The sequence below is a fragment of the Acyrthosiphon pisum genome, chromosome A2, assembly GCF_005508785.2.
Source record: "Acyrthosiphon pisum isolate AL4f chromosome A2, pea_aphid_22Mar2018_4r6ur, whole genome shotgun sequence".
Lineage (NCBI taxonomy): Eukaryota > Metazoa > Arthropoda > Insecta > Hemiptera > Aphididae > Acyrthosiphon > Acyrthosiphon pisum.
In genome coordinates this window covers 83,690,525-83,718,523 of record NC_042495.1, presented here as the reverse complement: position 1 = coordinate 83,718,523, position 27,999 = coordinate 83,690,525, and the positions used below count along the sequence as shown (strand labels likewise).

The 27,999-nt window shown below is 29.8% G+C and overlaps 1 protein-coding gene across 1 annotated transcript; it reads right to left on the bottom strand.

Annotated features, from left to right (window-relative positions):
- Positions 1–1,393: 1,393 nt before the first annotated feature.
- Positions 1,394–22,525, bottom strand: LOC100163588 (EF-hand domain-containing protein D2 homolog). The gene is made up of 4 exons (XM_001946230.5): positions 21,939–22,525; positions 4,740–4,887; positions 2,194–2,328; positions 1,394–2,085 (listed from the first exon to the last, which is right to left on the bottom strand). The coding sequence occupies exons 1-4, from the start codon at positions 22,151–22,153 to the stop codon at positions 1,954–1,956; spliced, it is 630 nt and encodes a 209-aa protein (XP_001946265.1). The 5' UTR covers positions 22,154–22,525; the 3' UTR covers positions 1,394–1,953.
- Positions 22,526–27,999: the final 5,474 nt, after the last annotated feature.

The following is a 27,999-nucleotide window of genomic DNA, read 5'->3' as shown; positions in this document are numbered from 1 at the left end:
TACTATGTTTTGGGTTTGCAATAAACCGACGTTATTACTTTTATATCCCAAGTACATTCGCACGATAAGACAACAACAAGAATATTAAACTCTTCGACTATTCCAAGAATCGCGTACAATACAACCCGTTTTCTAATTGAAAATAAATAAAAATGAATGTCGCTTTTTTCCGAACTCAAAATCTTGAAAACTACTCGTCCGAATTACTTGAAATTCAACACAGATGCTTAGCCGGATTAGGGGAAGGTCAGTAGCTATGTGAGAATCGCAAAATATAACTCAAAGTCACAGGAAATAAAGATACAAGATTGGTATAAGTGGTGCGCTCTAACGGATTAATAATATTCAATATACATAATAACGTATATAAATAATAATAATAACTATAATCTATATATAGTTGTTATTTCTCCTATAGCAACCATCTATAAATAAAAACAGAAATCTGAAAATACCCGTCAAATTTGAAAAATTTGTCCAGCCGTTATCAATTTATGAAGTAACATTTCAATACGTTTTCATTAACCATTTTGTATATTTACTTGCGGATCACATTAAACGATAATATTTGAATAAAAAATTCTACATATCATCGTCCGAAGACAAAATAACAACCAATCACGAGCGAAGCTGTGACGGGTCGGCTAGTTGAAAATAAAATATCTCTGAATAAGCATTCCCATTTTCACTAATTTTTTTTTGTTTTTCCAGAATATTTTTGAAAAGTATACCGAGAATTGTTTACCTCCCGAAAGTACCAACTAGATACAATTTGCTACCTAGACCCGCATTATTGATCGAAACGTTTTTTTCTACTACAATACACGTAGGACACAGACACAAAAAAAAATAAAAAATAATTAATACAAAAATTAATTATAAAAAAACATCATTCAATAGTTGTAAAATCGCCGCTCTCTGCAGCAGTACCTAAAATAAGTATATGGTCGAAAAATTGCTGGCGCTCGCCTCTTCCAAATTCCAAAAAACTTACACTTGTAAATTATAATATGATTTATAGAGTCATAGGTCCCACAAAATCACTCAACGTCCTCCCCCGCCATCGCCATCCGATCTGCTCTATACGCTCTTGAGTCGTCCAAATTTATCACGCCAAAACGGTCACGGCCAAATACCCTATCCCCACATGTTAATAATATGACAAATATATATATATATACTTTACCAAAAATAAATTTTTTTTTATTTCCATCTTTTTCTTATTAGATTGGCCGGTTACCTACATGACAAAGAATGTTTTACATACATAATTCTATGGTGATACTTATAGGCTATATTATAGCAATACTGTGCATATAAACTGCACACAGCTTAGCCGCTTAGGTATATTGAATTTATATATTTATATGTATACGGCATATACGGTACTAAGTTAGCGGTGTAGTTACTATTTATTGTTTATATACAATCAGTAAACAGTAAATGTACATTATATATTCACATGGAAAACCAAAGAACGCTGCTTAAAACACTTAAAACACATATTATTAGTTATTCGAATTACTAATTAATATATGCATATCTTTAGGGCTTTAAAAACAACTCGATTACTGTAAGTTATAATTACATATTTTACATTTTATTAAAATTCAGTTATAGGCGTAACTCGTATTAAGAAACATTTACAAAACAAAATCATACAATAATATTAAGACAGAAATAATAATAAAAAAAGTTAACAATTTTCCTAAACGATTTCGGGGAACAATCGATGCACCTACTTAATGTATAAATTATAAAATATAGGTAGTGAGTTTTTAAATAATAAATAATGATGATTATAAAATTAATTTTAAGGTTTAAACCTTTACATCAAAAATATATTACACATAATAATAATATATAGGTTAGGTATCATACACAATCGTCGTCGTGAGGGTATAGTTAAATAGGAAATTGAACGGGTGGGGAGGAGTGTATTTCCCGAAGGAGTTATTGAAAAATAGCAGTCTTTTCCTTGAACGCAATTTTCCGTTTGGACATCTCGTCTTCTGACCGTTTCTTCTCTTCAATCTCCTTTCGTAGTTCATACTCGAACCGGTTCGCTATGCCTTGATACTCAATCTGCGAACACGACCGGAACGCATTTTAGCACAACGACAACGAACAATAACAGCAATTATAAGTAATTCATAACCAAATGTATTTATTGTATACACAAACTGATCATACCTTGGCCTCGAAAAACTCTTTAGCGCCGATCACGCCGACTTCGTCAACGTTGATTTCCGTCAGTCGGGCCAACTCGTTGAGGCCGCAGTCCAGGGGCAACGAACCGTCATACGATTTGCGGTAGATCAGCAAAAACTGTACACAAACAAACACGACAAAATTATGACATATTAATCGATTTACAAAAACATTATCTGTACAACATCATGCGCAATAAGTAGGTTAAGCTGTGTAATCAAATAACCGTCGGCATCGCTCGTCTAATACAAAACTTTGGTGGAAATAGAAAAGGTTTTGTATGTTACCTTTAATTTGCATTGTACCTATGTCCTATACATAACCTATACATCACCTAATTATATCGTTAAAATTATTCATCACTGTTTATAATATGGCAGTGGCGTATTTAGGTTTTTGTCAAAGGGGGGATATGATTTTATCCAGTAGCCCCTCTTTTAAAGCTAGAGGCCTTAAGTTAGGACGTCAAAATATATTTTTTTAATTATATACAGCCTATAGGGGGATTGATCTCCTTGATTCTCCCCCCGTACATATGCCAGTGTGATATGGTTAGTACGCAAGACTTTAAACAATCTCGCAAAACAATCGCAACGTTATGGAATCGTCTCAACTAGATCGGCTCGCAAATACATAATATATAAAATATAAATTATAGGTAAGTACAATGTTTTTTTTTTCTGAAATATTTAGCCACACGTTTATTATACGCTTATTACGTGTCTTATCACTGAAAATGTGTTAATTGATAAATACTAAAATTGTAATTTACATAAACTTGTAGGACCACGCAGTCAGGCACGGATCCAGAGCAAAGATCTGGGGGGGGGGGGGCAACAATTTTTTACAACACATATACAATTATCATAAAATATTATACTTAACTAAACATTTTGTCATAATAGTAGGTATAGGTAATCAATGTGATAAATAAATTATTGATTATTTAATATATAAAGCGACAATGTGAAAAGAAGTTTAGATTTTTACCTATTTGTTATTTAATATATAAATTTATATTTATAAAAAAATATGTCTGGGGGGGCTGGGTCCCTAACCTTTTTTTGCCACCCTCTTCGGATAATTATCTAAAATGTTCCGGAATACGCCATAATACATAAATTGTATCAAAAAAAAACTCAAACAAGTTGCGTCCGCAGAGAAAGTATTAAAAAACGTCCAAATGTCATAAACACTTAAATCTTATTTATTATATACACAATACACCGCATCTATCAGATAGGTAGGACCTACCTGGTAGGTTGTAGGAACTAGGTAGGCGTAGTCGCGTAGATACTAGATAATATGCTACGCATTAGATATACGATTGCTACGATACATCATTATTGTTGTTGTGTCATAAAGAAGAAAAGTACATCATGTATATACAAAAAAATAATAAACGCATTTGTATAATAGATACGAACTATTCGTATAAAAGTATTATGCAATTGGTTATAATGTTTATGAATGTTTAATGTGGATTTTTTTTACTATTACTTTCAAATAAAACACTACTTATTCCGTCGTATTAGATTGTTAACCGAAAGCAAAAAAAAATTGTATATATATATTAACAAATAACAATATGGGAAAGTTTATACAGACAAAAACGTTGAAGTAAAGAGCGTAGTAAATAATAATAATAATATATATTATATTGTGAGTATAGACTATATACTATATATAGTCACTATAGAATAGAAAAATTAACGTTCTCGCGTGGCTAAAGTTTTATCCAATTCTTTGTGTATATTTTTCATGCGCATATTAAACTCTATATATAAATAATATAATATAATTATTATAAAAACGTGTCGAGTGTTCGGCAGTATTAGATTATTATTTTGTGGATATACGATATACCTCACTACTGCAGATGTAGCCATGCCCGCCGGAGGTACGTATTTTGTGCATGAGCATAGTGCCTGTGCCTACCTTCAAGCGGATCAGCTTATCCATTTATAGAATATCATTGTAACTTTTATCAAATAATTAGGTATGATATTTTCTAAATATTTTGAATCATTTGCATCCTTAATATGTTTTACAAATACGTAAAATACATTTATTACACTCTGTCACTCTATAATATAATTAATATAGGTACAAGGTACATATAATACGATATTATGCAATCATCTTAATTTCATATGAAATGTATATACCTAACTATAAATAATATAATATATCATAGTACCTATATGGCTATATTATATTTTGTAATAAATCGATATTATTTTACTGTAGCCTATTATATATTAAGTATATTCTATTTTATTATAGTTATAGTTCTATATTTTTTAAATACTCCAAATGTTAACGTGGATGGTAGTACCCACTCAAAAAAAATTCTCACTGCCCACTACAATAATGTAATACACGACCTAACGATACCTAAACTCTATAAGGATAATATTATAAGCTACCGAGACACGCCTATGATTTTTTTTCGTAATGAAAGATATAAATTAATAAATTGTAACTTATAAGTGAAAATATATAGTATAATATATATAGATACCTACTTCTCGAAAACTTATCTTATCGTCACAGTCTTCGTCGACTTCCTTGATCATGGCTTTGAGCGCCAGGTGAGTTTGCGGAACACCCAGCTTTTCCATCATCCGTTTCAACTCTCCCAAGTCTAAGTATCCATCTTTACCAGTATCGAATCTAAACAAAGTTTAAGAAACGTATTTTAACACCAATACATAGTAGCAATGTATATATATTACAACACGTCAACACGTATAAAATACATTTAAATAATCGAGGACATTTACACTAATTAGTAAATAAGTTTAGGATAGTTTCATCTTCCTAGAATAAAATAAATGTGGACATTTTTTGTTGCTGTTGTTGTTTCAACTCTTCCAAGACCTCTTTGCCCATCAATTAATGCGGTCTAGTTACGCCAGTGATTAATCTATGTAAAATTATGCAATGTTGATTTTTCATTATAACGGAGATCCGGACAATTTTATTTATTTAGAGACCTTTGTCTAATAATTACTTCGATTGATTTTATAATTGCTTTTGTAATCGATTATTATCGTGACCAAAACACCCGAAAATTAGAAGTATTATTTATTGTTACTAAATGGGAAAAAATCAACAACAAAATTTGTTACAGAATGGTCATGTACGATAATCGGTTCGATTTGTGAACTTAGGGTTAATGTATTTTCTCATTAAAATGGATAGGTCTTCAACCTTTTCATAAATGCCTATAAAAGTAAAAAATATATACAATTAATAACTAATGTACCGTGGACATTCGATAATTATTTAGGCACCATTATCTTCAAAATAAAAATAATAAAACTACAAATAACCGAACAATACTTCTATAATTTAATAAAACACGTACAACGTGTTCGTCAAATCTGCCGTTCGCAAAATTAATAGCATTTATATATGTGATATCAAAATCAAAAATGCAATATTTTTTTTTTTTGACATGATATAATATGATAATTAATAACTATAAACACTCGCATGTCCTGAAGAAGATTTCCAAACTTTCATATACTTTTTTTACATAACAAAACTGCATACCTATCTATTGGGCAGTGGCTAGTATATAATAAGGCTATGGTAAATAACATCTTGTCTATAACTTATATAAGTAGTATCTATCAGACACCCGTCATACAGTCTATAGTTACATATTGTGTTTGAGTACATAGCAGTGTATAGAAATCGGTTATAACGACATTTTGCAATGAACCGGAAAAAACCGTCATCATAAGTATTGATAATTGGTACCAGGTGTAGGTTGCGTAACAAATATAAATAACAAATGAAATACATACATGTACGACCATTGTTGATCGATAAATATTACTGAAAATTAATATTGACAATAATAGTTTAAAAAATCATATTTTATACCTCTTAAATACCAAGTAAACAATTTATTTATATTATTATGCACCTATATAGTCATTAGTATAGGTAGGTATTTATTTAAAAATGAATTAATCATATTAATTTCAGGAATGCAAATTGTAACGCTATTAATTCTCGTTTTGATATCGTTATCAAAATATATAATATTGTCTTAAAAACGTTTTTTTATCAAAATGTTCTGTTTTATACACCTGTACTATATCTTTACACTCGCGATTACAAGACAATGACAACATTTGGACCGTGATTATGATGATGTTTTTATATCGTCGTGAAATCTGTTTCGTAAACACATCACAATGACGTTATAACTGTGCAATGATCACAAGGGCAGTTGATTTTCGGGACAATATACACTATATTATAGTATATGAACATAGTTTGCACGTTTTTTCAGTGTCTAAAATATCAGTGCAGTCGCTAAAACCGATTATCTCTACAGTATATTATATACAATATTACAATATTATTACAATATTACATATAGTTTATTATATATGTATTATGTATACTACCGCGTACACTTACACGCGATTAATAAAAATATAACAATAATAACATAATCTCGTCCGTCTCCGGTATTCCGGTCATTGCTCCAAAAACAATCTCTCCACTGCACATCGAGTCACCATAAAAGATAAAAAAAAATATGTGTACAAAATATTGAATACCCGGTGGTTTTCAGTTTATAATTATATTTTATTTTAATTATGGTTCTTGTTATACATAATCGGGTATCGTTATAGTTCCATGATGTCGGTTTCTTAGCCTGAGTTCTCGATGAATGCGTATTATATTGCCCTATTGTATGTATACATAATATACAACAAATAACCTAATTAACAACATCGTTTAAATGTTTTTGAAATCAATAGTAAAATACGTTTATTAAGAATAGTGTAATACGCAACTATTACAGATTGATCAATACATATATTACCTATGTACCAAATACCAATATACAAGTGACTAGTCATCAAGCTATAGCACATATATGTGCAGTTGTATTGCTTAGTTAAGTAACTTTATTATATAGACTTCTATAATTTTAGAAGAACCAATGATCTAAGTACCTACCCCCTACCCCTATGAATTTCTATTGCAGGCGGCTTTCGTCTTTTAGTAGGGACCTGCGTATATACAGTAAGTGCAAATCCCAAGTATATTGCAGATGCAAATGTACTTACATAACGTAATTTAATTCCTACGGGCAATTAAAGTGTAATTCATACGTAAACATTTTGAAATAATAGGTATATGGTTTAACTATACCCTATATATATACCATTACAGTGCAGTTATTGAAATTAGCATATTATTATCAGTATTTATTATTATTTTATTGGTATTATTAGTTATTACAATAAACACTTCAATAACTATAATCACCAATAAATAATAGTTATTAGTAAATAGCTATCAATCCATAATAATTTTAATATATTTGATCTCATAAAGTTGCTAGCGAGATGATTATTTATTATAATATAGTGAATTAGCAACTATATTAACAATTTCACTGATATAGTAATATGCCATTACCATATCAAAATATAAAATCATAATATATCAGTATTATTATTTATATAATATAGGTCATAGTAATATTATGCATTGATTACTTGTATAGTCATATCACAGTGTTTTATTGCAATTAGAATATTATACTATTATAATATAGGTGTGTATGTATTGCAATTTATAATAAGGCTATAAAGGCTATAATAGAAGAAAAAACACAGCGTCCTTTGCAATCTGAACACAGATTTGAGGTTTGCAAAACCAAAAAATAAAATAACCACCCTTCACAATACATTAACCCATATATTATGACGTGCGAGCGAACAAATAGTAATGTTTGGTGGTACGTAAATGTGTACTCCGGCAAATCCGACACCGAAAACTGAAATGTGCGTGTATGATATTATATTGTTATGATCACAGGTGCGCGTACGATTATAATGCATAACATATTATTGTATATAGTATAACATACTATATATTGTATACTATATAGGATTTACGTCTCGCCGTCTCGGCTTTCAAGAGCACATCCACCCGTGGTTAAAAAATATAAATAAATAGAAACCTATAGGCATCCATGACCTCAAACGGAAGACGCCAGGAAACAACATAATACGATATACGGATATACCTTGTTAATGTTATACATAAATGTTGGTATAAAAGCGCTCGAATTTCGAGGGAATCAGTTCGTTTACTAAGTTTTAAATAAAAACATTCGTTCGTCCAACTACTACCTAATGCATTTTTTAAGGACCGTGATGTACTCAATAATCTAACTTAATTCAATATTTTTTCGCAACTTATTGTTTTCTTATTGCTTTTATGAAATAAAAAAAAATTGGAAAAAATAATCAAAACTATGCAGTGTAGGTACGTACTACTTCTTGCATATTGCCACAACAGTATTTTTTTTTATCCAAGAGTATAAATGGTTACCTTGGGCCTTGGGATATCAATAATATTGTTATGGTTACGTTTTTTTCTTTTAAACGATTATTCGTAGTTTTACCGTTAAAAATACATTTTCTCGGTATACGTATCCGACTTCAGACGGCATTGTTGCAATGATATAAGTATTTGATGATATATTTTTTTAAATTTTAATATGTTATATAAATATAAAGTGTTTATATTAAATTTGTATTATAATAATATTTTATATTATTATCGGTTTTTAATTTTAATTAGTCACGCGCAAGGAAAAAAACCAATAGCTGATGGTCAACATAATTTATTATAAGAAAAGAAAATTGATAATTTTAAGATAAATATAGAACATGCTGATAAATAGATGCATTCAAAATTGTTAAATGCCTTAATAAATTTTTATCACTTGTTTTTAATCATTAGGTACCAATCGATAAAATAAAAATCACTGAATACGTCATATGTACATTTTAAGCTATATACTATAGATATTTGATCACTATGATTTCAAACTAAAAAATTAAAATTACATCAGATATTTAGCAGAATTCAAAATTATTAAACTATTAGGTTAGTATATTAATTATTAATCCTATATTATAATATAAATTATTATATATTTATATTACAGTACCTAAATCTATTACCTATAATTAGTATACATTTTGCATAAGAGATTAATTAAAAATACAGCTTTGAGCTTATAATAGACAATATATATAAATCAACTAGAGGCCTACATAATTATTTTTGTTTTTCGGCAACAAATATCAGTTAACGGCTACCTGATTGTTTAGATAATATTCATATTATGAAGTCTATATATTTGGAATTTGAATAAGTTTTATTATGCTCAATAATATTTTGTTGTTTATTTAAGCAAAAAATATTTCAATGTTAAACAAAATTATATTTGTATACGTTTATTAATTGAATATTATTAATTTTATGTTTAAATAATACATGATTTTCCTCATTATAGTCTTTCTTTGATATTACACATAAATAATAATTGTGCATCAGTTTTTTTTTTATCTATTAAGAGGATGTTACACGGATATTGTTATATTGATATTGTATAACAAATTTTGTTGTCTCCGTCTTATACAAGTGCGTAACATATCAAATTTACACTCAGCAGATCACGTTTAACTCCGTTAGTTTAAAAATTAGAATGAATCGAGCTATTATGAAATTTGATGACAAAAACATTATCTATGTTTTTATGTGTTTTTTTTTTTACAATAATTCAGTTTTAAGTGATTTAGGAGTATTTTTTATCTACGCTATTATTATATACTCATAACTTGCTAAAAAATTGAACTATCGTAAAAGACTCGCATGCAAACACAGATAATGTTCTTACCATCAAGTTTCATAATAGGTCGATTCACTCTAATTTTTAAACTAACGGAGATAAACGTGATCGACTGAGCGTACATTTTCTATGTTTTGTACTTGTAAGACAGAGACAACAAATATCTGTGTAGCGTCCTCTTAAGTTAGTATGTATTCATAATACTATTTGGCATTCATATATTATGTTTGCATATAAATCACGTATAGATTTGCTAATGTAAAAACATTAATTTAAGATAAAATATATATAAACATTATATGGAAGGCTGCAGCCTGCAATTATAGGTTTACCGAGCTTATAATAAATTATTTACTGCATATTTTTGTTTAGACATCGTAGTTTTAAATACCTATAAGAAAATATGAGTATACAGTATTGAAGTGTGCAGTGTGCCGTATGCGTCAACGTTTTAATGAATTTTTAATTTTTAAATTAAAAGCGTAAATATATATACACTGCAGTGTTAACTTTATAATATATTTAATTATACTATAATAGTGTGTAATAAAAACATAAATTGACTAGGTATATATATATTATAATTCATAAATATTAAAGCTTATTGCTTAATCACAAGGTAACAAACAAAATCTGATCATCTTGTAAAATTGTTTTTTATTATTATTATTATTATTATTATTATTATTATTATTATAGGTATGATAGAAACTATTTATTTTATTATATGAATCAAGTATTGAAATTTATTTTATAATTAAAGTATAGAAAAGTTAGTAGAACAGTTTTAAAATAAGTGAATGTCGGCGCTTTATTTTTTTTCTCTCAGGTCCACGCGCAACATAGATAAATTGTATTCATGTAAAATCGTCTTTTTATGATTTTTTCTAAAAAAAAATGATTTTGTATGCATGCGTTTTTTCCTTGTTGAGCGTGGACCAGATAGAGAAACAAACAGTGCGTTGACATAATATACTATACAAGAAATCTAGCCTTAGAACCAATTACCAAAACATACAATGTCTTATTGTCTTACTTAACTGCTATCTCGATTTTTATGTGAGTCAAAAATGTAGTAAACAGTGTACTATAATATATAGTTTTAATATAATTAGTACCTACTTACACATTAAATTTAATTACATATAATGGTATAATCTGACCGTTGTCATTATTATAATTAGGTAATGAGTAATGACTAACATCGATTTTTAGACTTTTAAAAACGCAGACTGGTAGATAAAATAAATGCTAAATTGATTACGTACTAGTTAGAAGTTACTATCTATTCGGACTATTTTTATATTCGTCGCGTTTGAACACAACAGTTAAATAATATTATTGACTATTGTGTTCGGTTCTAAACTTCTAAATTTTAATTTACCTACATGTAACATATAATGTATGTAATATATAGGGTGATTCATCAAGCATACTCACCCCTTTTTCTTAAATAATGCAGTTATTTAAAATCTGATTTTTGGAAATTTTAAATGCACACTTCAAAGACCATGTTTTAATTTTTTGTAGTACTTAAAAAGTGTCTGTGGACATATTACAATCTTCTGTTTTTCAATTCAGAACCACCCCTCCCCCTTCTACTGTACATTATTTAATAGACCATTTTTCTGAACATTATGACATATCAGAATCAAAATTTATACGATGAGTTTCATCCTGTATAGAATATATTACACATATAGGATATGAACAAACTATAAAGAAACACTCGACCGATTCGCATCCGCATAATTACCTATATGACGTATTCTTCAGCAAGGAAATTGTATACGGCACAAGTTGAGAACAAAATTCTACATAAATATATCCTGTATAATGATATAAGTGAAATTTGTATACAATCGATCGATAAAATAATTGAAATTTCCTATTAATATATATAATATTATATTTGAATAATATTAGAAGTATATATAACGTATAAAACATTTTTTTTTTATATTTATTATTTATTTATTATTATTGTATAATTATGTCGTAGGATTTTAAAATGGGTTTGGGTGCGTGTATGTGGACAGTGGACTATGGTATTATATATAGGAGTTTATACCTACTATATGTAGTCGTAGTGAATACAAATCGTATTCTGATAAAAATCTATAGAAGACTCTTGGAAATATTATGCAGTTTTTACTGTAGGTACTATATATTATGCATATCCCACTCGTACAGCATTTATAAGAGGCCACAAGAAAATATTGAGCAATTCGGACACATAATATACATTCATGCACACACCTATACATATTACTGATATATATATAGAAATTATATGTTATTAAATTGATAATGAAACAAAAATGCATAACTGGTATGTACGTATATAGCAGTGGTGCGGCGCTCTATTACGTTTCGATAAGATGTTTTTGTAAAACCTACACGTGAAACTGAAAATAAGGTTCGTCCTCTAGAATAAGTGTATTTTGTAGTCTAACAAGTATACTATAATATTATGTAGGTACACAGACATTAGCATAAATTTCCGTGTTTGTATGCTTAAACGAAAACACAATTAACAGGAAATTCACTTTCAGCGGTGAAATTAGTTGAAATTAATTGCAATAATAACGTTTTGTTTCCAAGTTAACCTTCAATTTCCCTTCATTTATTCGTTTTAACGCGAAAATGTGTGCATAGTGTTCACATGATAACAATGTACAGAGATTACAGAATATTCGTAATTCCGCGGAGGTTATTAAACATAATATTTTATATTAAACGCCGTACGCAAAATACATATAATATAAACCCACGTGTTTGCGCAAGAGATCACCTGAAGTCGCATATGCACGTTAAGGACTTACGACACATATTGTTATCTTATTATGTATAAGTAATTATAGTTACTATAAAGGTAGCCTAGCTTAGGTAGGTATTCTGCAGATGTTTTGATATTAGCAATTGAATGATTATTATCCAAGAGTAAAATAGTTCCCGAGATACCTATTTTCATTCAAAACAAATAAATATATGATGCGGAGTCGAAAAAATACATATTAAGCAGAATAGTTTATATTGTTATATAGGTACAGTAAGTTTTACTTACTGATAATGGGAAATGGGACAACAGTGATACTTGAGTATAGAATGGGTCGGGACGTCGGGTTAGTGTTTTTTTTAACGGATTTGAAGGTCAATGTAGTTGTTTAGATTAAATAAAGAATCGGTAGAAACTAGAATTTATATTATATTGCAATGGGTCCGCAGTCCGTAAAACTATGCACTATGCGTCTATGCAGAGTGATTTTCGACGTGTTAAACGCGTTGACCGCGAAAATGCGAAATCCGCACATAGGTACGTAATAATATATTCATATAGTTAGGATACATATTATGAACTGACTGCTTTCGTACCGAACCATTTCACACGCGCACCAGGAAAACAGTTTCCAAAGACGTGAGTGTAAATTTTACGGAATCGAGTTTTTTAATGGCCATTGTTTTTCCTTTCACCCATTGTTCGTGGCAGCGGTGTTTTCGCTACATACAATAATATTGTGTTATTATATAATATATAAGTGTATAGGTACACTTGCGTTCGACAGCAACATAAACGATACACACACACGCTCACTCACTCATACTCGCTTCAGGCGCGAATTAACGAGGAAGCGCGAAACGAAAAATATGAATACGCCAATACGGTATATTATAGTAATCAAATTTCATAGTTTCCTTCACGTTATACGCTCAAATAATATTATATTGTATTTTAATATACGATTCATAATCCTATATGTTTATATTAGAACTTTTCCCCACAAGTAGTATAATATGATATACGCCACTAATTATTGATATATATTTATGGGTATAATATATTATGTTACAGTAGAAGTCAAATACCAGTAAAACTTAGAATTTACCGGTAAATGTTTTACAATATTATGTGTGCGTGTGTTTTTTTTTTGTGTAATTGTGTGTTTCTGTGTACACGATGAGTAGTCGATATAATACTTCGATTTTAAGCTTCATTTATCTTTTCCGATGGTTGGTGCATTAAGAAGGTTAAAATTGTTACACTATCAGTTAAATAATATTAAAAATTTAAAAATGCATAGGTAAGATTTTTATTTATTATTGTAAATTTACAAATTATTTTGCAGTTAAAATTTATAAAATGTTAAATTTTTATAGCTAAGGATTAAAAATGTAAAATAGTAAATATGTAAGTAGTTCATAACTGTAACCAAAAATCAAAAAAATATATAAACATGGTTTTTTTTATAGTTGTTTCAAGTTCAACTTGAACTGTTCAAGTTTAAATAATATTTACATAATAGATAATGTTGCTTGTTATGTTACATTTTAATATTGTATTCGTATATAAATATCTTAACAAGAGAAGAAGGGCAGCCGAATAGCGACCATGACGTCATTCCGTTTAGATACACGTGCATATTAAATGTAAAACATTATTATATATTATCTATATCTATATATTGTTGAACGTGTGTGTCATGTGTGCGATTAATCATATTTTGTATTTGAGTGGTTAACTAATGACCAAGGTAAACCCGAACATCAATGCACGCATTATAATGAATAATAGATAATATAATATAATGTATATAATTATAATAAGTAGGTACCTATAACGTTATGACTGTATCGTAAGTTAAAAATCACCCTTTCGAGTTTAACGGATATCGCATGGTCCGATGACGCAGTATTGGACGCGTAGTTATATACAATGAGGATTATATTTATTATAATTAAATATAGATATAGTTCATTATATATATCTACGCCCCGGCATCATATGGGGAACTCTTTACTCTACCTATATTGTATATAATTTATATAGGACAATACTGCGGGCTTATCGACCGAAACTTTTTAATACGTATAAATATAATATATGTAGGTACTATTGGATTTCATGTTTACGCCAAAACATCGACCTACATGCGCGAAAATTGAAGTTGCGCGTTTCGTTTTGCAGAACAGTCATACCTAATATTTAATATAAATTATAATACGTATAATATTATATATAAGGTATATTAAGTATGATTTATCAAAAATCGATGGACAGCGATTATTATAATATTATAATACAGTAAATACATATGACACGTCATGTTTCCGTATGAGAGAGATCTAATCTTAACCAGGAGCGACTTAGGTGCATGCTATATGTTTTATACATAATATTAAATTACAATTTTAAATTATAAAACCCGTTCTACACGTTAGGTACGCGTATAATATTATTATTTGGAAAAACTAATGACGTCTAGCTACGCATTTACATTTTTATACGAATGTATACCTACGATTTTTTAAACTTTTGACGACCACGAAAATAGACAATAGCGTTATACATAATATTTATTATTTTATATAATAAAAACATTTAGTTTTAAAAATGGGTACCTATTTTATTAACAAAAACACCATAATCGTAAAATTGGGGCTTAGGGGGGTGCAATGATTTTCAAATGTTGAAAACCAATTTGCATAATGTTGGTAAGCATCATTTTGAAATCACTATAGCTACATATAATATAAATTCAGCTGCGTGAAGTTGCCCCCTCCATATTTTATTTTTTTTAATATGATACTGGAAAATGATTTGCAAATATTTTTAATTACCTATTTATAAAATCAAAACATAATTTATAAATAAATTGGTCCTGGGTCCCTCCCTCCCACATGATAAACGATATTTAGATATTCATAATTATGAGTTTGCCGTGAATATTTGAATATTTTGTAACTTTGAAAGTATGCCAAAACGAAAAACGATAATGATTTTTCCGGCACGAATATACGATAATATAATAATATTGACATTTCGACACACTGATTTTCATTCACACTTGACGTGCCAAATACCAATACATACCTACCTAATATACATTGTATAGCTTAAAGCTAGTATTACCTACGTAAATCGCACATATCATAATGACGTGCATTAATAATCTATAAAATTGTTTTGACTTCAAAACAATATAATGACTTTAAACCAGCTATTATTATTATTATTTAAAATAAGTAAAATGTATAAGTGCTATGTTACCGAAATAGGTACCTGAAAAGTACTTTTTGAGCATAACATCTTTTGAGAATTTCAGTTGTATAAAAATATAAATTTGAAGAGTTATTAATTAATAATTAGTAATTTAGTCATAACTTATAGGAAAGTGTTCAAAATATAGATAAACAGAGCGTTGGAACAACTTACTATTAGTAGAAATCGAGGTAGGCTTGGAAATATAACTCCCAAAATATGTTTCATATTATTAAATTATCAGAACTCAAGCTTTTCAGCTATGGCCTAAGAGCTACGAAGCATGTTAAACACTGATCAATAAATCAATGCTTCAAAAACATTTTAAAACTCTCTCCAGTCTCCATATTTATACATAACATTGAAAGTTAACAAACAAAATACTAGGCATTGGCAACAATGCCATTGAGTAGTTTTCAAACAAAAACGAGACAATATAAATTATATTATATTTGATTGAAACAATAATGTTCTGTGTTTGTATAGGTTATGTAGTTGCATCTGTATATATTATTTAAACGTGAGGCGATTTCTTTGGACAGCTATATCTGAAGTTCTAGTGGACCGATTTTGATATTTTTTTATTTTTAAAACGCAAGTTCTCAATGTTCAGATGAGCCATAGAATAATGAGAAAAGTCCAAAAATGTATCAATTAAATAGTTTCTGGAAATATTTAGTTTTCCGTACAATTGCGTAGCGACGCGCTTGCATGCGATGCGCACACACACAGCTTTGCAATCCTCACTACTCCTACGTCTACAGCAGTACTGCTGCGTCGCCGTCGTCTGCGGCATTTTTTCTAATAAAAACACTATTTCCGATAAGTACCGTTTTTTCGTGTGGCGAATACCCACTAATATATCCTGACACGGACGAATATTCAATTGAAATAAAACCATTGTTATTATCAAGAGATATAATAAAAGACGTATTTGGACTTTGGAGATATTATTTTTAATTTAGAAAATGTGTCTATTTTTTCACAATTTGTTATTCTTGCACCTAAAAATGACCACTGTGATGAAATAAATAATGTCATTGTTAATATGTTGCCAAGGCAAGAAAAAACGTTATAAAGTTTAAACACAGTATCAAAAGACTGACCATTTCTATTTCATACATAATAATTCGTAGATAGTTTACATTTATTAAATTTATTTATTTACTAACCTAACTACTATTGGTTTACCTCCCCACAGTTTGGTACTACAACAATGAAGTATCGTAATACTCTTGAGAAATTTAAATGTAGTGTCCAATTTAATAATGGTACAAGATTTATTGTACGAAATATGTACGACCATTCTTTAGACTTAGAATCCATAACTGATAAAGAACTGGCCATCGTATTTTATTGCCTAGAATTGATTTGACCCCGTAAAATTCTACTCTTCCCTTTTTATTTACTAAACTTCAATTTCCGATAAGAATTTTATTTTTCAATGACAATATACAAAGCATAGGGTCAAATATTGGATATAGTAGGGTTGTATTTACCCCAACCAGTATTTTATATTTTCAGTTAACTTTATGTTGCCATGTCCAGAGTTAGACTTTTTGAAAAATTAAAAATACAAATAATACCAACTAAGAAAATATAAACAATGCATATAATAATTTGTAGTTTATAAATGAGTTCTATAGTAATAAATAATAATACACAAATTCATTGGAATTTTCGTTATTTTATCAATTTTTCTCGTTTTGGTCAAAATATTTGCAGTTTTCCCGTAAAATGTCTTAGAAAAATGTCCCGTTTAATGTTAATGAAACTTAAGAAATTAAATTAGGTACTTTCCATTTTATGTTTTTCCTAAACATTAATGGTACGTTATTATAACGATTTATAAATTTTTCATATTTATTTATATATTATATTATATTATATTATAATTATTCAACAATCTTATTTTTTTACTGTAATCCAACAGAGACGGGTAATTCAGCTAGTATTTAAATAAAATATATATGTGCATTTTTTAAATTTCAATATTGATTTTAGTTAACCCTATAGTATAGCCGTATGGGCCATATTACCGACAAACACTTCGTGTAGGTGTACTCGAATAGTTACATTAATTTTATAAAATAATATGACATTGGTATGCCGTGAGATCTATTCACTCGTGCCTATAGGTACGCATGTTATCGGTGTAGTCATATAATCTATTATACTCATATAGTTATATCGTAGTCACTTTAGTCTTATCGACATACAACTAACTTTGTACCTCTAATGAAACACGACGTCGTCAACCACCAGCCATGATGGTTATACTTTTAGAAACATCAAACAATTTTCACCAGTTGAAAAGATGGGTATTTTTGGTGTAAGTATAATACCTATATCATATTATTATATTCATATTATAATATTCGTACTTGTTGTAGTTGATACTTGCCGAACACAATGTCCGGGTACTAATATAAATGCAATATAATATTATATTATATGCGTATTATAAATGTATAATATAATACGTATCCCCCCCCAATACGGTTCTGTATACATATTATGTACTATGTAGTAATGTAGTATGTACATATATATATATATATATCAATGTACACAATGTCGATCCCCCGTGCTATATGCACGGTCTGGACGGTCCATTATATATAGCCGCAGCGAAACACAAGTCTACACGAAGCGTTATCATACGAAGCCTCTCTCTATATATATAATATATTTATCTCCGCTGGAGTTAAACAAAAAAAATTCTCATAACAAGCGTTGTTGTAGTGTACGCCACGTGTGCGCGTGTAAAATGTATAATATTATAATATTATACTTGCGAGTTTCAAAAATAAAACGCATATATGTATTAATGTTATAATAACAATATAACGTGTGCGGCGTTGGTGACGGCGATTGCGGAGGCGTATCGATATACGAGTATAGTGGAACTTGTGCGATTGTAATATGGCTGAAACCTGGTACAGGAGATGATGTTATTTCGGTACTTTTTTTTTTATTATTATTGCTAGTTTTTAGATCGATACTTGTAGACGTGCACGATTTCCCTGCAAGGTTTAAAATATTTCCAATACTCTAGTGTCATAAAGACCATATACCTGCACACATGACATAATATTATATTATATAGAACGTTTACGAGTCTAATAACCCCGAACGAAATACGTAAGTATAGGTAGCTATTCTCGATAGGAACATTAATGTATTATTTATAAACAACAAATAAAATAACGTTTCATAGGTACCGTTTTTTTTTCTTTTTTTCATTACAGACCGATGACTTTGGTTATATTAACGTTCAATTAGCGGTAATGTCGTCGGTTAACGCATTGGTTAATGATCGAAATAATTACCAAGTAAAGTCTTTTGTACAATATTACCTATATACCAACTTACTATAGAGGAGAACCATTCACGGTGGACGTAATGTCGTAATATATACATATACACTATAATTTGAGTAAAAAAAAATGAGTAGGTATATACATAGGCACTGACATTATATGAGAGATAACTACGCGGCGCGCGCGTCTATAACGGAGAAGCTAGACAGAAAAAAAACACGATAGTCGTGCTGTGATAGCCAAAATTAGGAGAAATATATACCATTTTAAATAATGATATAGGTAATATTGTAATTTGTATTGATAAAATAATCGAAAACATCTTACACAATTAAACGCAGTAACACGTTGGTTTGGCTAAATTATTATATAGGTATTATAAGTATCACTATTTTCACTGTTTCAAATTTTTATTTATTCTTTATCGAAAATACCTATCTTTATAAAACTTAATTTATAAATTACTTTTATGTCGTCGGTAGATTTCACGTTTGAATATATTATTATAATACGTATGACGTACATATATAGTGAAACTGTTAGAAAAATAATTTGTTCTGATGTAAACAGACAAAACATTCACTTTTTAATTAATTTGAACATCCGTCCATGTTCACCATCAGACGAAATAGTTGTTGACGTTTTTGATAAACAAAATTGTAATCAAGTTAAAGTGTTAAATTTATCACTTTTAAATAATTTTATAACGAAGGTAAAAAGTGTACAAGTTTACGTTAACGTAAAATTTTAAAATGTGTGTTAGCTCAAAATTTTTGTAAAATAGAAAAAGTGCAAACTTTAAAACTAAAGCCGTTTAGTCTAAGCTACAACAAACAATAGAAGAGATAAATTGATAAGACACATTTCATAAAGAAAACATTAAATAATACTAATGATTTCTTTCATTAGAAATTGTTACCACCGTTGAGTCAATTTATTGCATCAAATACTTAAGTCACTTGATTTTTCCACGTATACAAATATTATGCAAAGTGATTGAACTGCAGTTATTAAGAAGGAAAAAACAGTAGATAATGTTGTAAAACGCAAATGATTAAAATCAGAAAGTACTTATTTACTATAGACGTTTGTAATTTGTATATTTTATTAACACTGTGACTATTATTTTATTTTAAATCTATCATATGCACAATTTTTCAAAAAACTGTTGAGATTACCTACTTTAAATTTGTCTTCAATTTACGGTGTAACTAACGCTGATTATGTTATATACTTAACACATTATTAACAGGTATTTTATTTTCTTATATTCCAAAAAGTTAATTAAAAACCGTCGCTAATTAAATTTTAAACGTACCTAACGAGAGGTACCTAGGTATATCTTATATTTATTATTCATTAACACTTTTATGCTATACTATAATATAATAGTTATGGAAATTTAATGTACACCACACATATAAATAGCTCATGAAAGATGATTAAAAAACGTATATAATTATTTTAAATTACCTAGTGATTTCATAAATTCCGAGGAAATAAAAATGTAAGAATATAAAATGTTTAGAATAATAATTATACGCGGTAGATGAGTCATAAAAAAATACGCGCGAAAAAACAAACTGTATAGATAATTGAATAAATAGGTACCTATAAATACTGATATTCCCTACTATAATATTATAGTATATTATTATTGTTTTTGTTATTATTTACCTATACCTACTAATTCCTACAATATAATATGGGTTCTTTATTAATACGTCATGTTTATTTCAAAATTACAATGTGTTCAAATATTGTGTAAAATATAAAGACCCATGACCCTTTCGGACGCACTGCGAAAAATTGAATTTAATATAGCCTTAGGTAGCTCTACATACTCATACGTGATTATTGTTTCAGTAACTACCTACGTATGTACTACATCGTAATTTGTAATGATTGTACATACACCGATCGTGTTGTCGAAATATAAATAATTACTTTTGGTTTGTATCATGAGTGACGGAGCGAGCTGCGAGTAAAAAAGTCACGAATAATAACAATAATCATGCTAAAACAATGTTATAAGAAGAATATAAGACATTATGCTATAACGTCAATTTTGGTTTATAGTTTAGAAAAGACTATAGTGGTAATCAGCTTTCGGCAACGGTTTCGGAAAACCAATCTAAAGTTATTTTCAAACATTCGACGACGCACCGCAATCGCAAAGGCGATAACGTAGGTATTGGATAATGACTAATAATGATTATCTCGATTCGGTGAAGGGGTGAACCCGATACGAACGGTGCAGGATTAATATATTGTATATTATTTAATAAATAACAACAAATATTCGTACGCATAACATAATAATCGCGGGCTTTTGCAACCGTCAACATTTGCGGGCGTCAAAGGCGCATAATAAAAATACAATAATAATATAATCGTTATCACCACAACCCTTTACCGGCGAGGGGTTAGAGGACGGGGAGAGTAACACGCCCTCGCCCTAACAGAGACTACTAGTATAATACATAAATGTATAATAATAATTTTAATATTATGATTGCGAAATATTAAATGCGTGTAGGTATTAGGCACATTCGAGCACCTACCTACTGGCTAGGATTATACCTGGATAAACCTACGAGAGGAGGATATCGTCGTACATTCGTCTTTAATTACGGGCACCAATAAATTATTATCCTACGGCGAAATAAGAACTCACTTTTTGAATGTCGCCTCGTATTCGTTGATCTGCTTACGCGAGAACTCCTTGAACTCGAGGTACACGTTTTTAGTGGACGGCCGCCTGTTGAACTGTGGTGGCACCGGTTTTCCGTCCTCCAGCGCCTCGTTGATCTTCTGCCGGCGATTGAGCACGGCCGACAGTTCGTCGCCGTCAGCGGACGAGGACCCCGACGATACCGAAACGTTGTCCATCGCGGCCGCCGAATCCTATGAACGAGTAACGGAGATGACGGCGAAGAAAAGCTAGAAGGTCTGTCGGTCGTCCCGTAAACCCCTGCTGCAAGGCGAACTGAGCGGCGTATTACGTAATGTCTTAGGCACGCAAGTGTAATATTGGCGAATATCACGAAACGCAATGCAAATTAACGGATCGATGTGTTTCAATTGACACCTATTGTGCGATTAAAATCGTAATAATTATCGTAAGATCGTAACAGACGTGATGCGCACTGTCGCGGTGTTGAACGTCCGACAGTCGTTCGCGGAGTATTGCGCTGAGTGTGCGCCGTGTAAATTGTTTTATTTTATCGGCACTCGGCGGCCCGGTCGCCGGTCGTGTGTGTGGTAGTGGTCCGCCTCTCGGCTCTCGTTCGCCCCGTCGTGGTCGTTTTTGCGCGGTCGGATACTGTGCGGCGATTTGTATGCGCGTGCGCGCATCGTGGCGGCGGCGTCCCGTGCGCTCAGTCGATACGGTTTTCTTGTGCGCCCTCTGCTGCCGCCCCCGCCGTTCATACATTAGTCAAATGTCGAACAATAAATTGCAATAACAAGTAACAACACACCGTTGTATATGGCCATAATAATAATAATATTTGTACGCAAAATTAACTATTTTATGCATAATATTTATATTATATGGTATAGATTATTCATTATTATGTAACACGGGTGGTATCGATTATCGCTGCCCGCAAGGCGCACCGACCGATGACTAGGTTTTTTTATCGATAATTTCTTGAACACGTCACACAATACTGTTAAATTACGTTGTAACATGTTTTTAAACGTATACGTACATTGTATTATAGGCACTGCATTATTTGGACTCGGGGTGGTCCAGACAGCCCTGACCAACATTTAATGTAAAATATGTTATGTTTATGCTTATGATTGTTGCATAGCTTGACCCATTTATTATGTATCATGTATGTATATTCGTTCAGGCATTTGTTCTGATGGATTTCCCTCTAGCCTCCTTCCTCCGCGACCAGGACTGGTCTTTAAAATTTAACATGCAACTTTAAAAAGGTATCTACATATTAATATAATACATCATATATAATGACTTGCGTCTAATGTTATTGATACGTTAGATCCAAATGCGCAGCTAGAAATTTTATTGAGTGGAAGGGGGGCAACCAAGTGTATTGTTAAATTTTTACCCCAATTTAAAATGTCATTAAACATTAATAAATTTGTTAGCTATGTACGGAGGGGGGAATTGCCCCGCTTCCCCCTTTGATTAGGCCCTTGGTTAAACTGTTAAAAATCAATTGAGAAGTTTCCGGATCACCCTAAACTTCTTTGTATATCATGTAAACAATATGCGTACTTACTACAAACAAACGTCGAAACGCTACATAAATATTTACATTTTTGAAAAGTCGACATTTGCTTGGTGCCTGGTGGTATTTGGGTGGGTGGTCGAATACTAAAATGTCATAACCCTCGTAGTGAAAGAGATGGGTGGACACTGATCCGTATAAATTAATTACGCGTGCATGCATGACATTTGATTATTTAAATCAATCACCAATGCAGGTAACGTGACACAAGTGGTTAAGTTATAGTTAGTGCACTATTTATTTTATCCCTCTCTCTTACCCATTGCGTAACATAGTAAATTTTCATTTAGCAGAACCAATATTTTAATAAATATTTGTTAATATTTTACAATAACCGGTTACTGCTACATTAAAATGCACGTTTATTATTTTAAGTCTCATAAGCTTCAACAAACAAAACTCTCCAATTGTACCAATATTATAACACTCATAACTTGCTTTAAACTTAAAATATAAAAAAATACTATGATGCTCAATAGATAATACCTATTCTTACTTGTAAATTTTATAAGAGGTCAATTCACTTTAATTTTTAAACTAACAGAGCTAAACGTGATCTGCTGAGCGTACAATTTGTTGTGTTATGTTTTTGTAATACAGAGTGAACGCATGCGGGTGTAGCGCACTCTTAACACATTTAAATTTATTTTAGATTCATTTAATATAGATTTTTTGGACGGTTAATATCCATGTTTTGAAAATATTTGATATTTAAAATATGTTTCCTTTTTATAGGTTTAAATAGTAGAAAATACTAAATAGTAGTAATAATACAACTATAATTAACAATAGAATAACAAAAATATGTCCAAAGAAAAATATCATGCACACATTATATAAATCACACGTGATTGGAGCCTGAAAAATTTTTTTTAACTTCAATAAAAAAATCTAACAGTATATATAGCGATATCTATATTAATTTATTGTTATAAGTAATATAGGTACCCATTGTTCGAGTATAACAATACTATATAGCTGTTTCAATTTTTCAGTCGTCTATTTATATTATTTTTTGTATAGGTTTGTATGAGAGTAAATTATAAAGTGTAATCGATTTATGCATTTAAATTTTTATCAATCATGAAACCCAAATTTTGTATCGTGTAATTAAAAAAATTGAAAAAGAAAATACTATACGCGATCAAAAAATAGTAAAAAATATTATAGACAATTATTAATATCTAGAAATATCTTTTATCGAAGTTCGTAAATGATTTTTTCTTTCTAGTCTACACTTTAATGGTATTTACGGTGCTGTCCGTTCGTATATGTATATCCTTTTATTTATTTATTTTTTATATGGCCTGGTTATATCGAGAATAATCGAATACATCATAACTCATAATATATTCATACAAGAACTTTTTTTTAGAAATTTCCTTTACTCGGACATATTTTGCTTATAATTTTACACATCCTTATATTTTTACACGTCATGTATTTTTTATTTTTATTTTTTTTGATTTTATTCGCTTTTCATAGGAATTATACATATATAAAATAAACACAGAAAACCGTAATAATGGACTTCACAGGTAGCCAGGTAGGTCAACGAAACCAGTACCTAAAAAAAACTGTAGGGGGTTATAACGCGTAGTCAGTTATCAATTTTTTTAAAATGCATACACCGTGCCCAGAAATAGTGTTTCAAATTTAAACGGTCCATCGCACATTATAATATAGCCGCCACAAATATACTCCGGCTAAGTTATACCGTGAATTAATTTATAGGAGACCCGGGAACTGGAGGTAACGAAACTAATTATTGTTATTATTTTAATAATACGAAGTGCAAGGCTTATATGCAGGCCACATATAAGTACTTATTGTATGATATTTAGACTGAACATTATTTTGTTGCTATCTGGATGTATTGATCACGTTGTACAATAATTATAAGTATATTATGCATTAAAAGTTTGAAAATATATTCATTACTGTAGGTATTATTACATTAAATCTTAAATTTGAATTTCGATCCGCTACGCAGATCTTAGCTGCAATAACTACGGACTGTTGTATTATTGGCAAAGATAAAATATACTTTGGGCACCGGGTGCTAAAAAACCGTTCGTTGTTTACGCGCTAAATATCCCGTTCGTATATATTATAATGCTTAAAGACGTTCGCCGTAGGTACCTATATATTTATATTAATATATAAACATTATACATTAAACATATAACGTACTGTGAAACAAGGCTAATGAATTATAGAAAAACGGGTCGTAATGAGTGGTTTTGTTTATATGCGCATATTATATCGTCCTACACGAGGTGTAGGACGTAGGTATATAGGTACATTATTCGTCAGTGCACGTTGAACGAACGTAATATTATTATAAATTTATACAAAACATAATAATGTTATATTGTTATAGCTTAAGGTATACGACTACTATATTGAACTAAACGTGTTTTATACATATAACCTACTCTGCGAACGAATCGTATAATATAATATAATATTTTACTACGAAACTAGCTGGATGGGTATATATTTTACATATCTAGATGTATTTATGTATTTATTTTTACTAAACCTAGGAGGCGCTATGGTATAGTGAAATTCTAGAGTAGAACGAAAACTGCAGCATAATATACATATATATTAATATATTATTATGTATTTCAGTGCTCATGTATACATATCGTACGCGCACTGAACTGCAACCTGCAGTATCGAATTGCACCACAATTCCATTAGCACATATAGGTATTATGTACTGCAATATATTATACACACTGCATGCATATATATGACATACGAAAATACAGAATCTTTGAAGTACAAAATAAGAATTAAACCTATTATATACAAATATATATAATATGCGTTATAATAATAATAATATTGTAAGTTGTAACAATACGCTTGGACATGGCTTGGGTGGGCATCGGAAGCTGGTACCGCTTACAGTGGCGTCCTTATGGACGACAACAACATGATATTAATTTAATATAATGAATATCCACGCGCGACTTGGCATCGAGATGGGATTTACATTTTGCTGAGAGATCCTAAAATTTCTTATATAGGAATATAACTCAACTGCCGGAACTGAAATTACACCTACGGCTGTAATTATGTTTGTTATAAATTATGTCCTATATTTCCCAAGTTCCCAAGGCGTAAATAGAGGTGCTGAAGCCCCCCCCCCCCCCAACACCGAAATTTGATATAAACTGTAAAAATATTAAATAAAAAATGACTAAAGGGTAAAGGAATACAAATTATACTTAAGATTTAATATTTTTAAGTACATTGCGTGAATAATATTATAATGTGAACACCATTTTAATAAGTGGAGAAAGTAATATTTTATATATTATTATAGTTTATGGAGCTTATACAGAATAAATATACAATAATATTTATATAATAATTAATAATAAACAGCGTGTGAATAATAGATTAAACTTAGATTGTGTACCTACGTTTAAAAAACAAAGTGCAAATTAAACGTTTTCCACAAACTTACGTGTTACTGTATTACACTTACACTACATAACAATCAGAATTACATTGTACCTACTCGACATGAATTTTAACAACTATATAAACCCTATTAGTCTATTATAGAACACAATATTGCACCATAGTTTACTTCTATAAGCGTTTAACTTAAAATTTATTATAAGACTATAATAAACTAGATACCATTACTGCAGTCTATATCTACATTTTTAGAAAATAATATGCAAACAAAATTTAAGATATTACAAAAATATAAATATATTATGTTATAATAATACATATATATATATAAGTTATATGGATAAATTCTTATTTATATACACGTTATATGTTTCCTTAAATGATTTTTTGTTTCAGGGTACAACTAAATAATTTCTCATTAAATTATGTTCTAATGTAGGTACCAAATATTACCTATTTACAAGCCCGGATTAAGGGGTGGCAGGGGGGGGGCATAGCCCCCAGCCCTCGAAAGTTAGAATTTATTTAGGGGCCTCTAATTTGTCCATTACTTTTTTCGTCCCAGATAACAAAAATATATTTTATTGAAATTTATAAAATATTATTTTTATAATGAAATGATTTTATAAACGTTCTTTTTCCCACATTTTTGATTTTAATAATATTAAAAAAATATCTATAAAATGTCAGTTGGCCACTGGATTATCATTAATATGTTATTTTAAGAATAATATGAATAAAATAATATTTTTATACTATCATTATATTATTTTTCTTTTATTATCATTATGATATTATCATTATATGATTATTTTTTAAATATATTCATTTATTTAATATATAATATTATAATATAATATATTAAATAATACAGCCTATAGGCAGATAGGCTTATAGGTTAATCAACCATAATATGACGCTCGTAAGGTAATGATTTACTTTTGTGTAAATACGAGCCCCTGACATCAACTTTACGGACCCTTGAGGCTTGTACTAAATGTTTTCCCGGGCCCTTTACTAGAACTCATACCC

What these genes read in the sequence shown, in the direction of transcription:
- LOC100163588 (XM_001946230.5), bottom strand. Translation starts at nt 22,153, where the DNA reads ATGGACAACGTTTCGGTATCGTCGGGGTCCTCGTCCGCTGACGGCGAC. An exon ending in ATAAGATAAGTTTTCGAGAA is followed by an intron (nt 2,329 to 4,739) that starts GTAGGTATCTAT and finishes GTTTGTGTACAG; the next exon opens with TTTTTGCTGATCTACCGCAA. An exon ending in AAGAGTTTTTCGAGGCCAAG is followed by an intron (nt 2,086 to 2,193) that starts GTATGATCAGTT and finishes TCGTGTTCGCAG; the next exon opens with ATTGAGTATCAAGGCATAGC.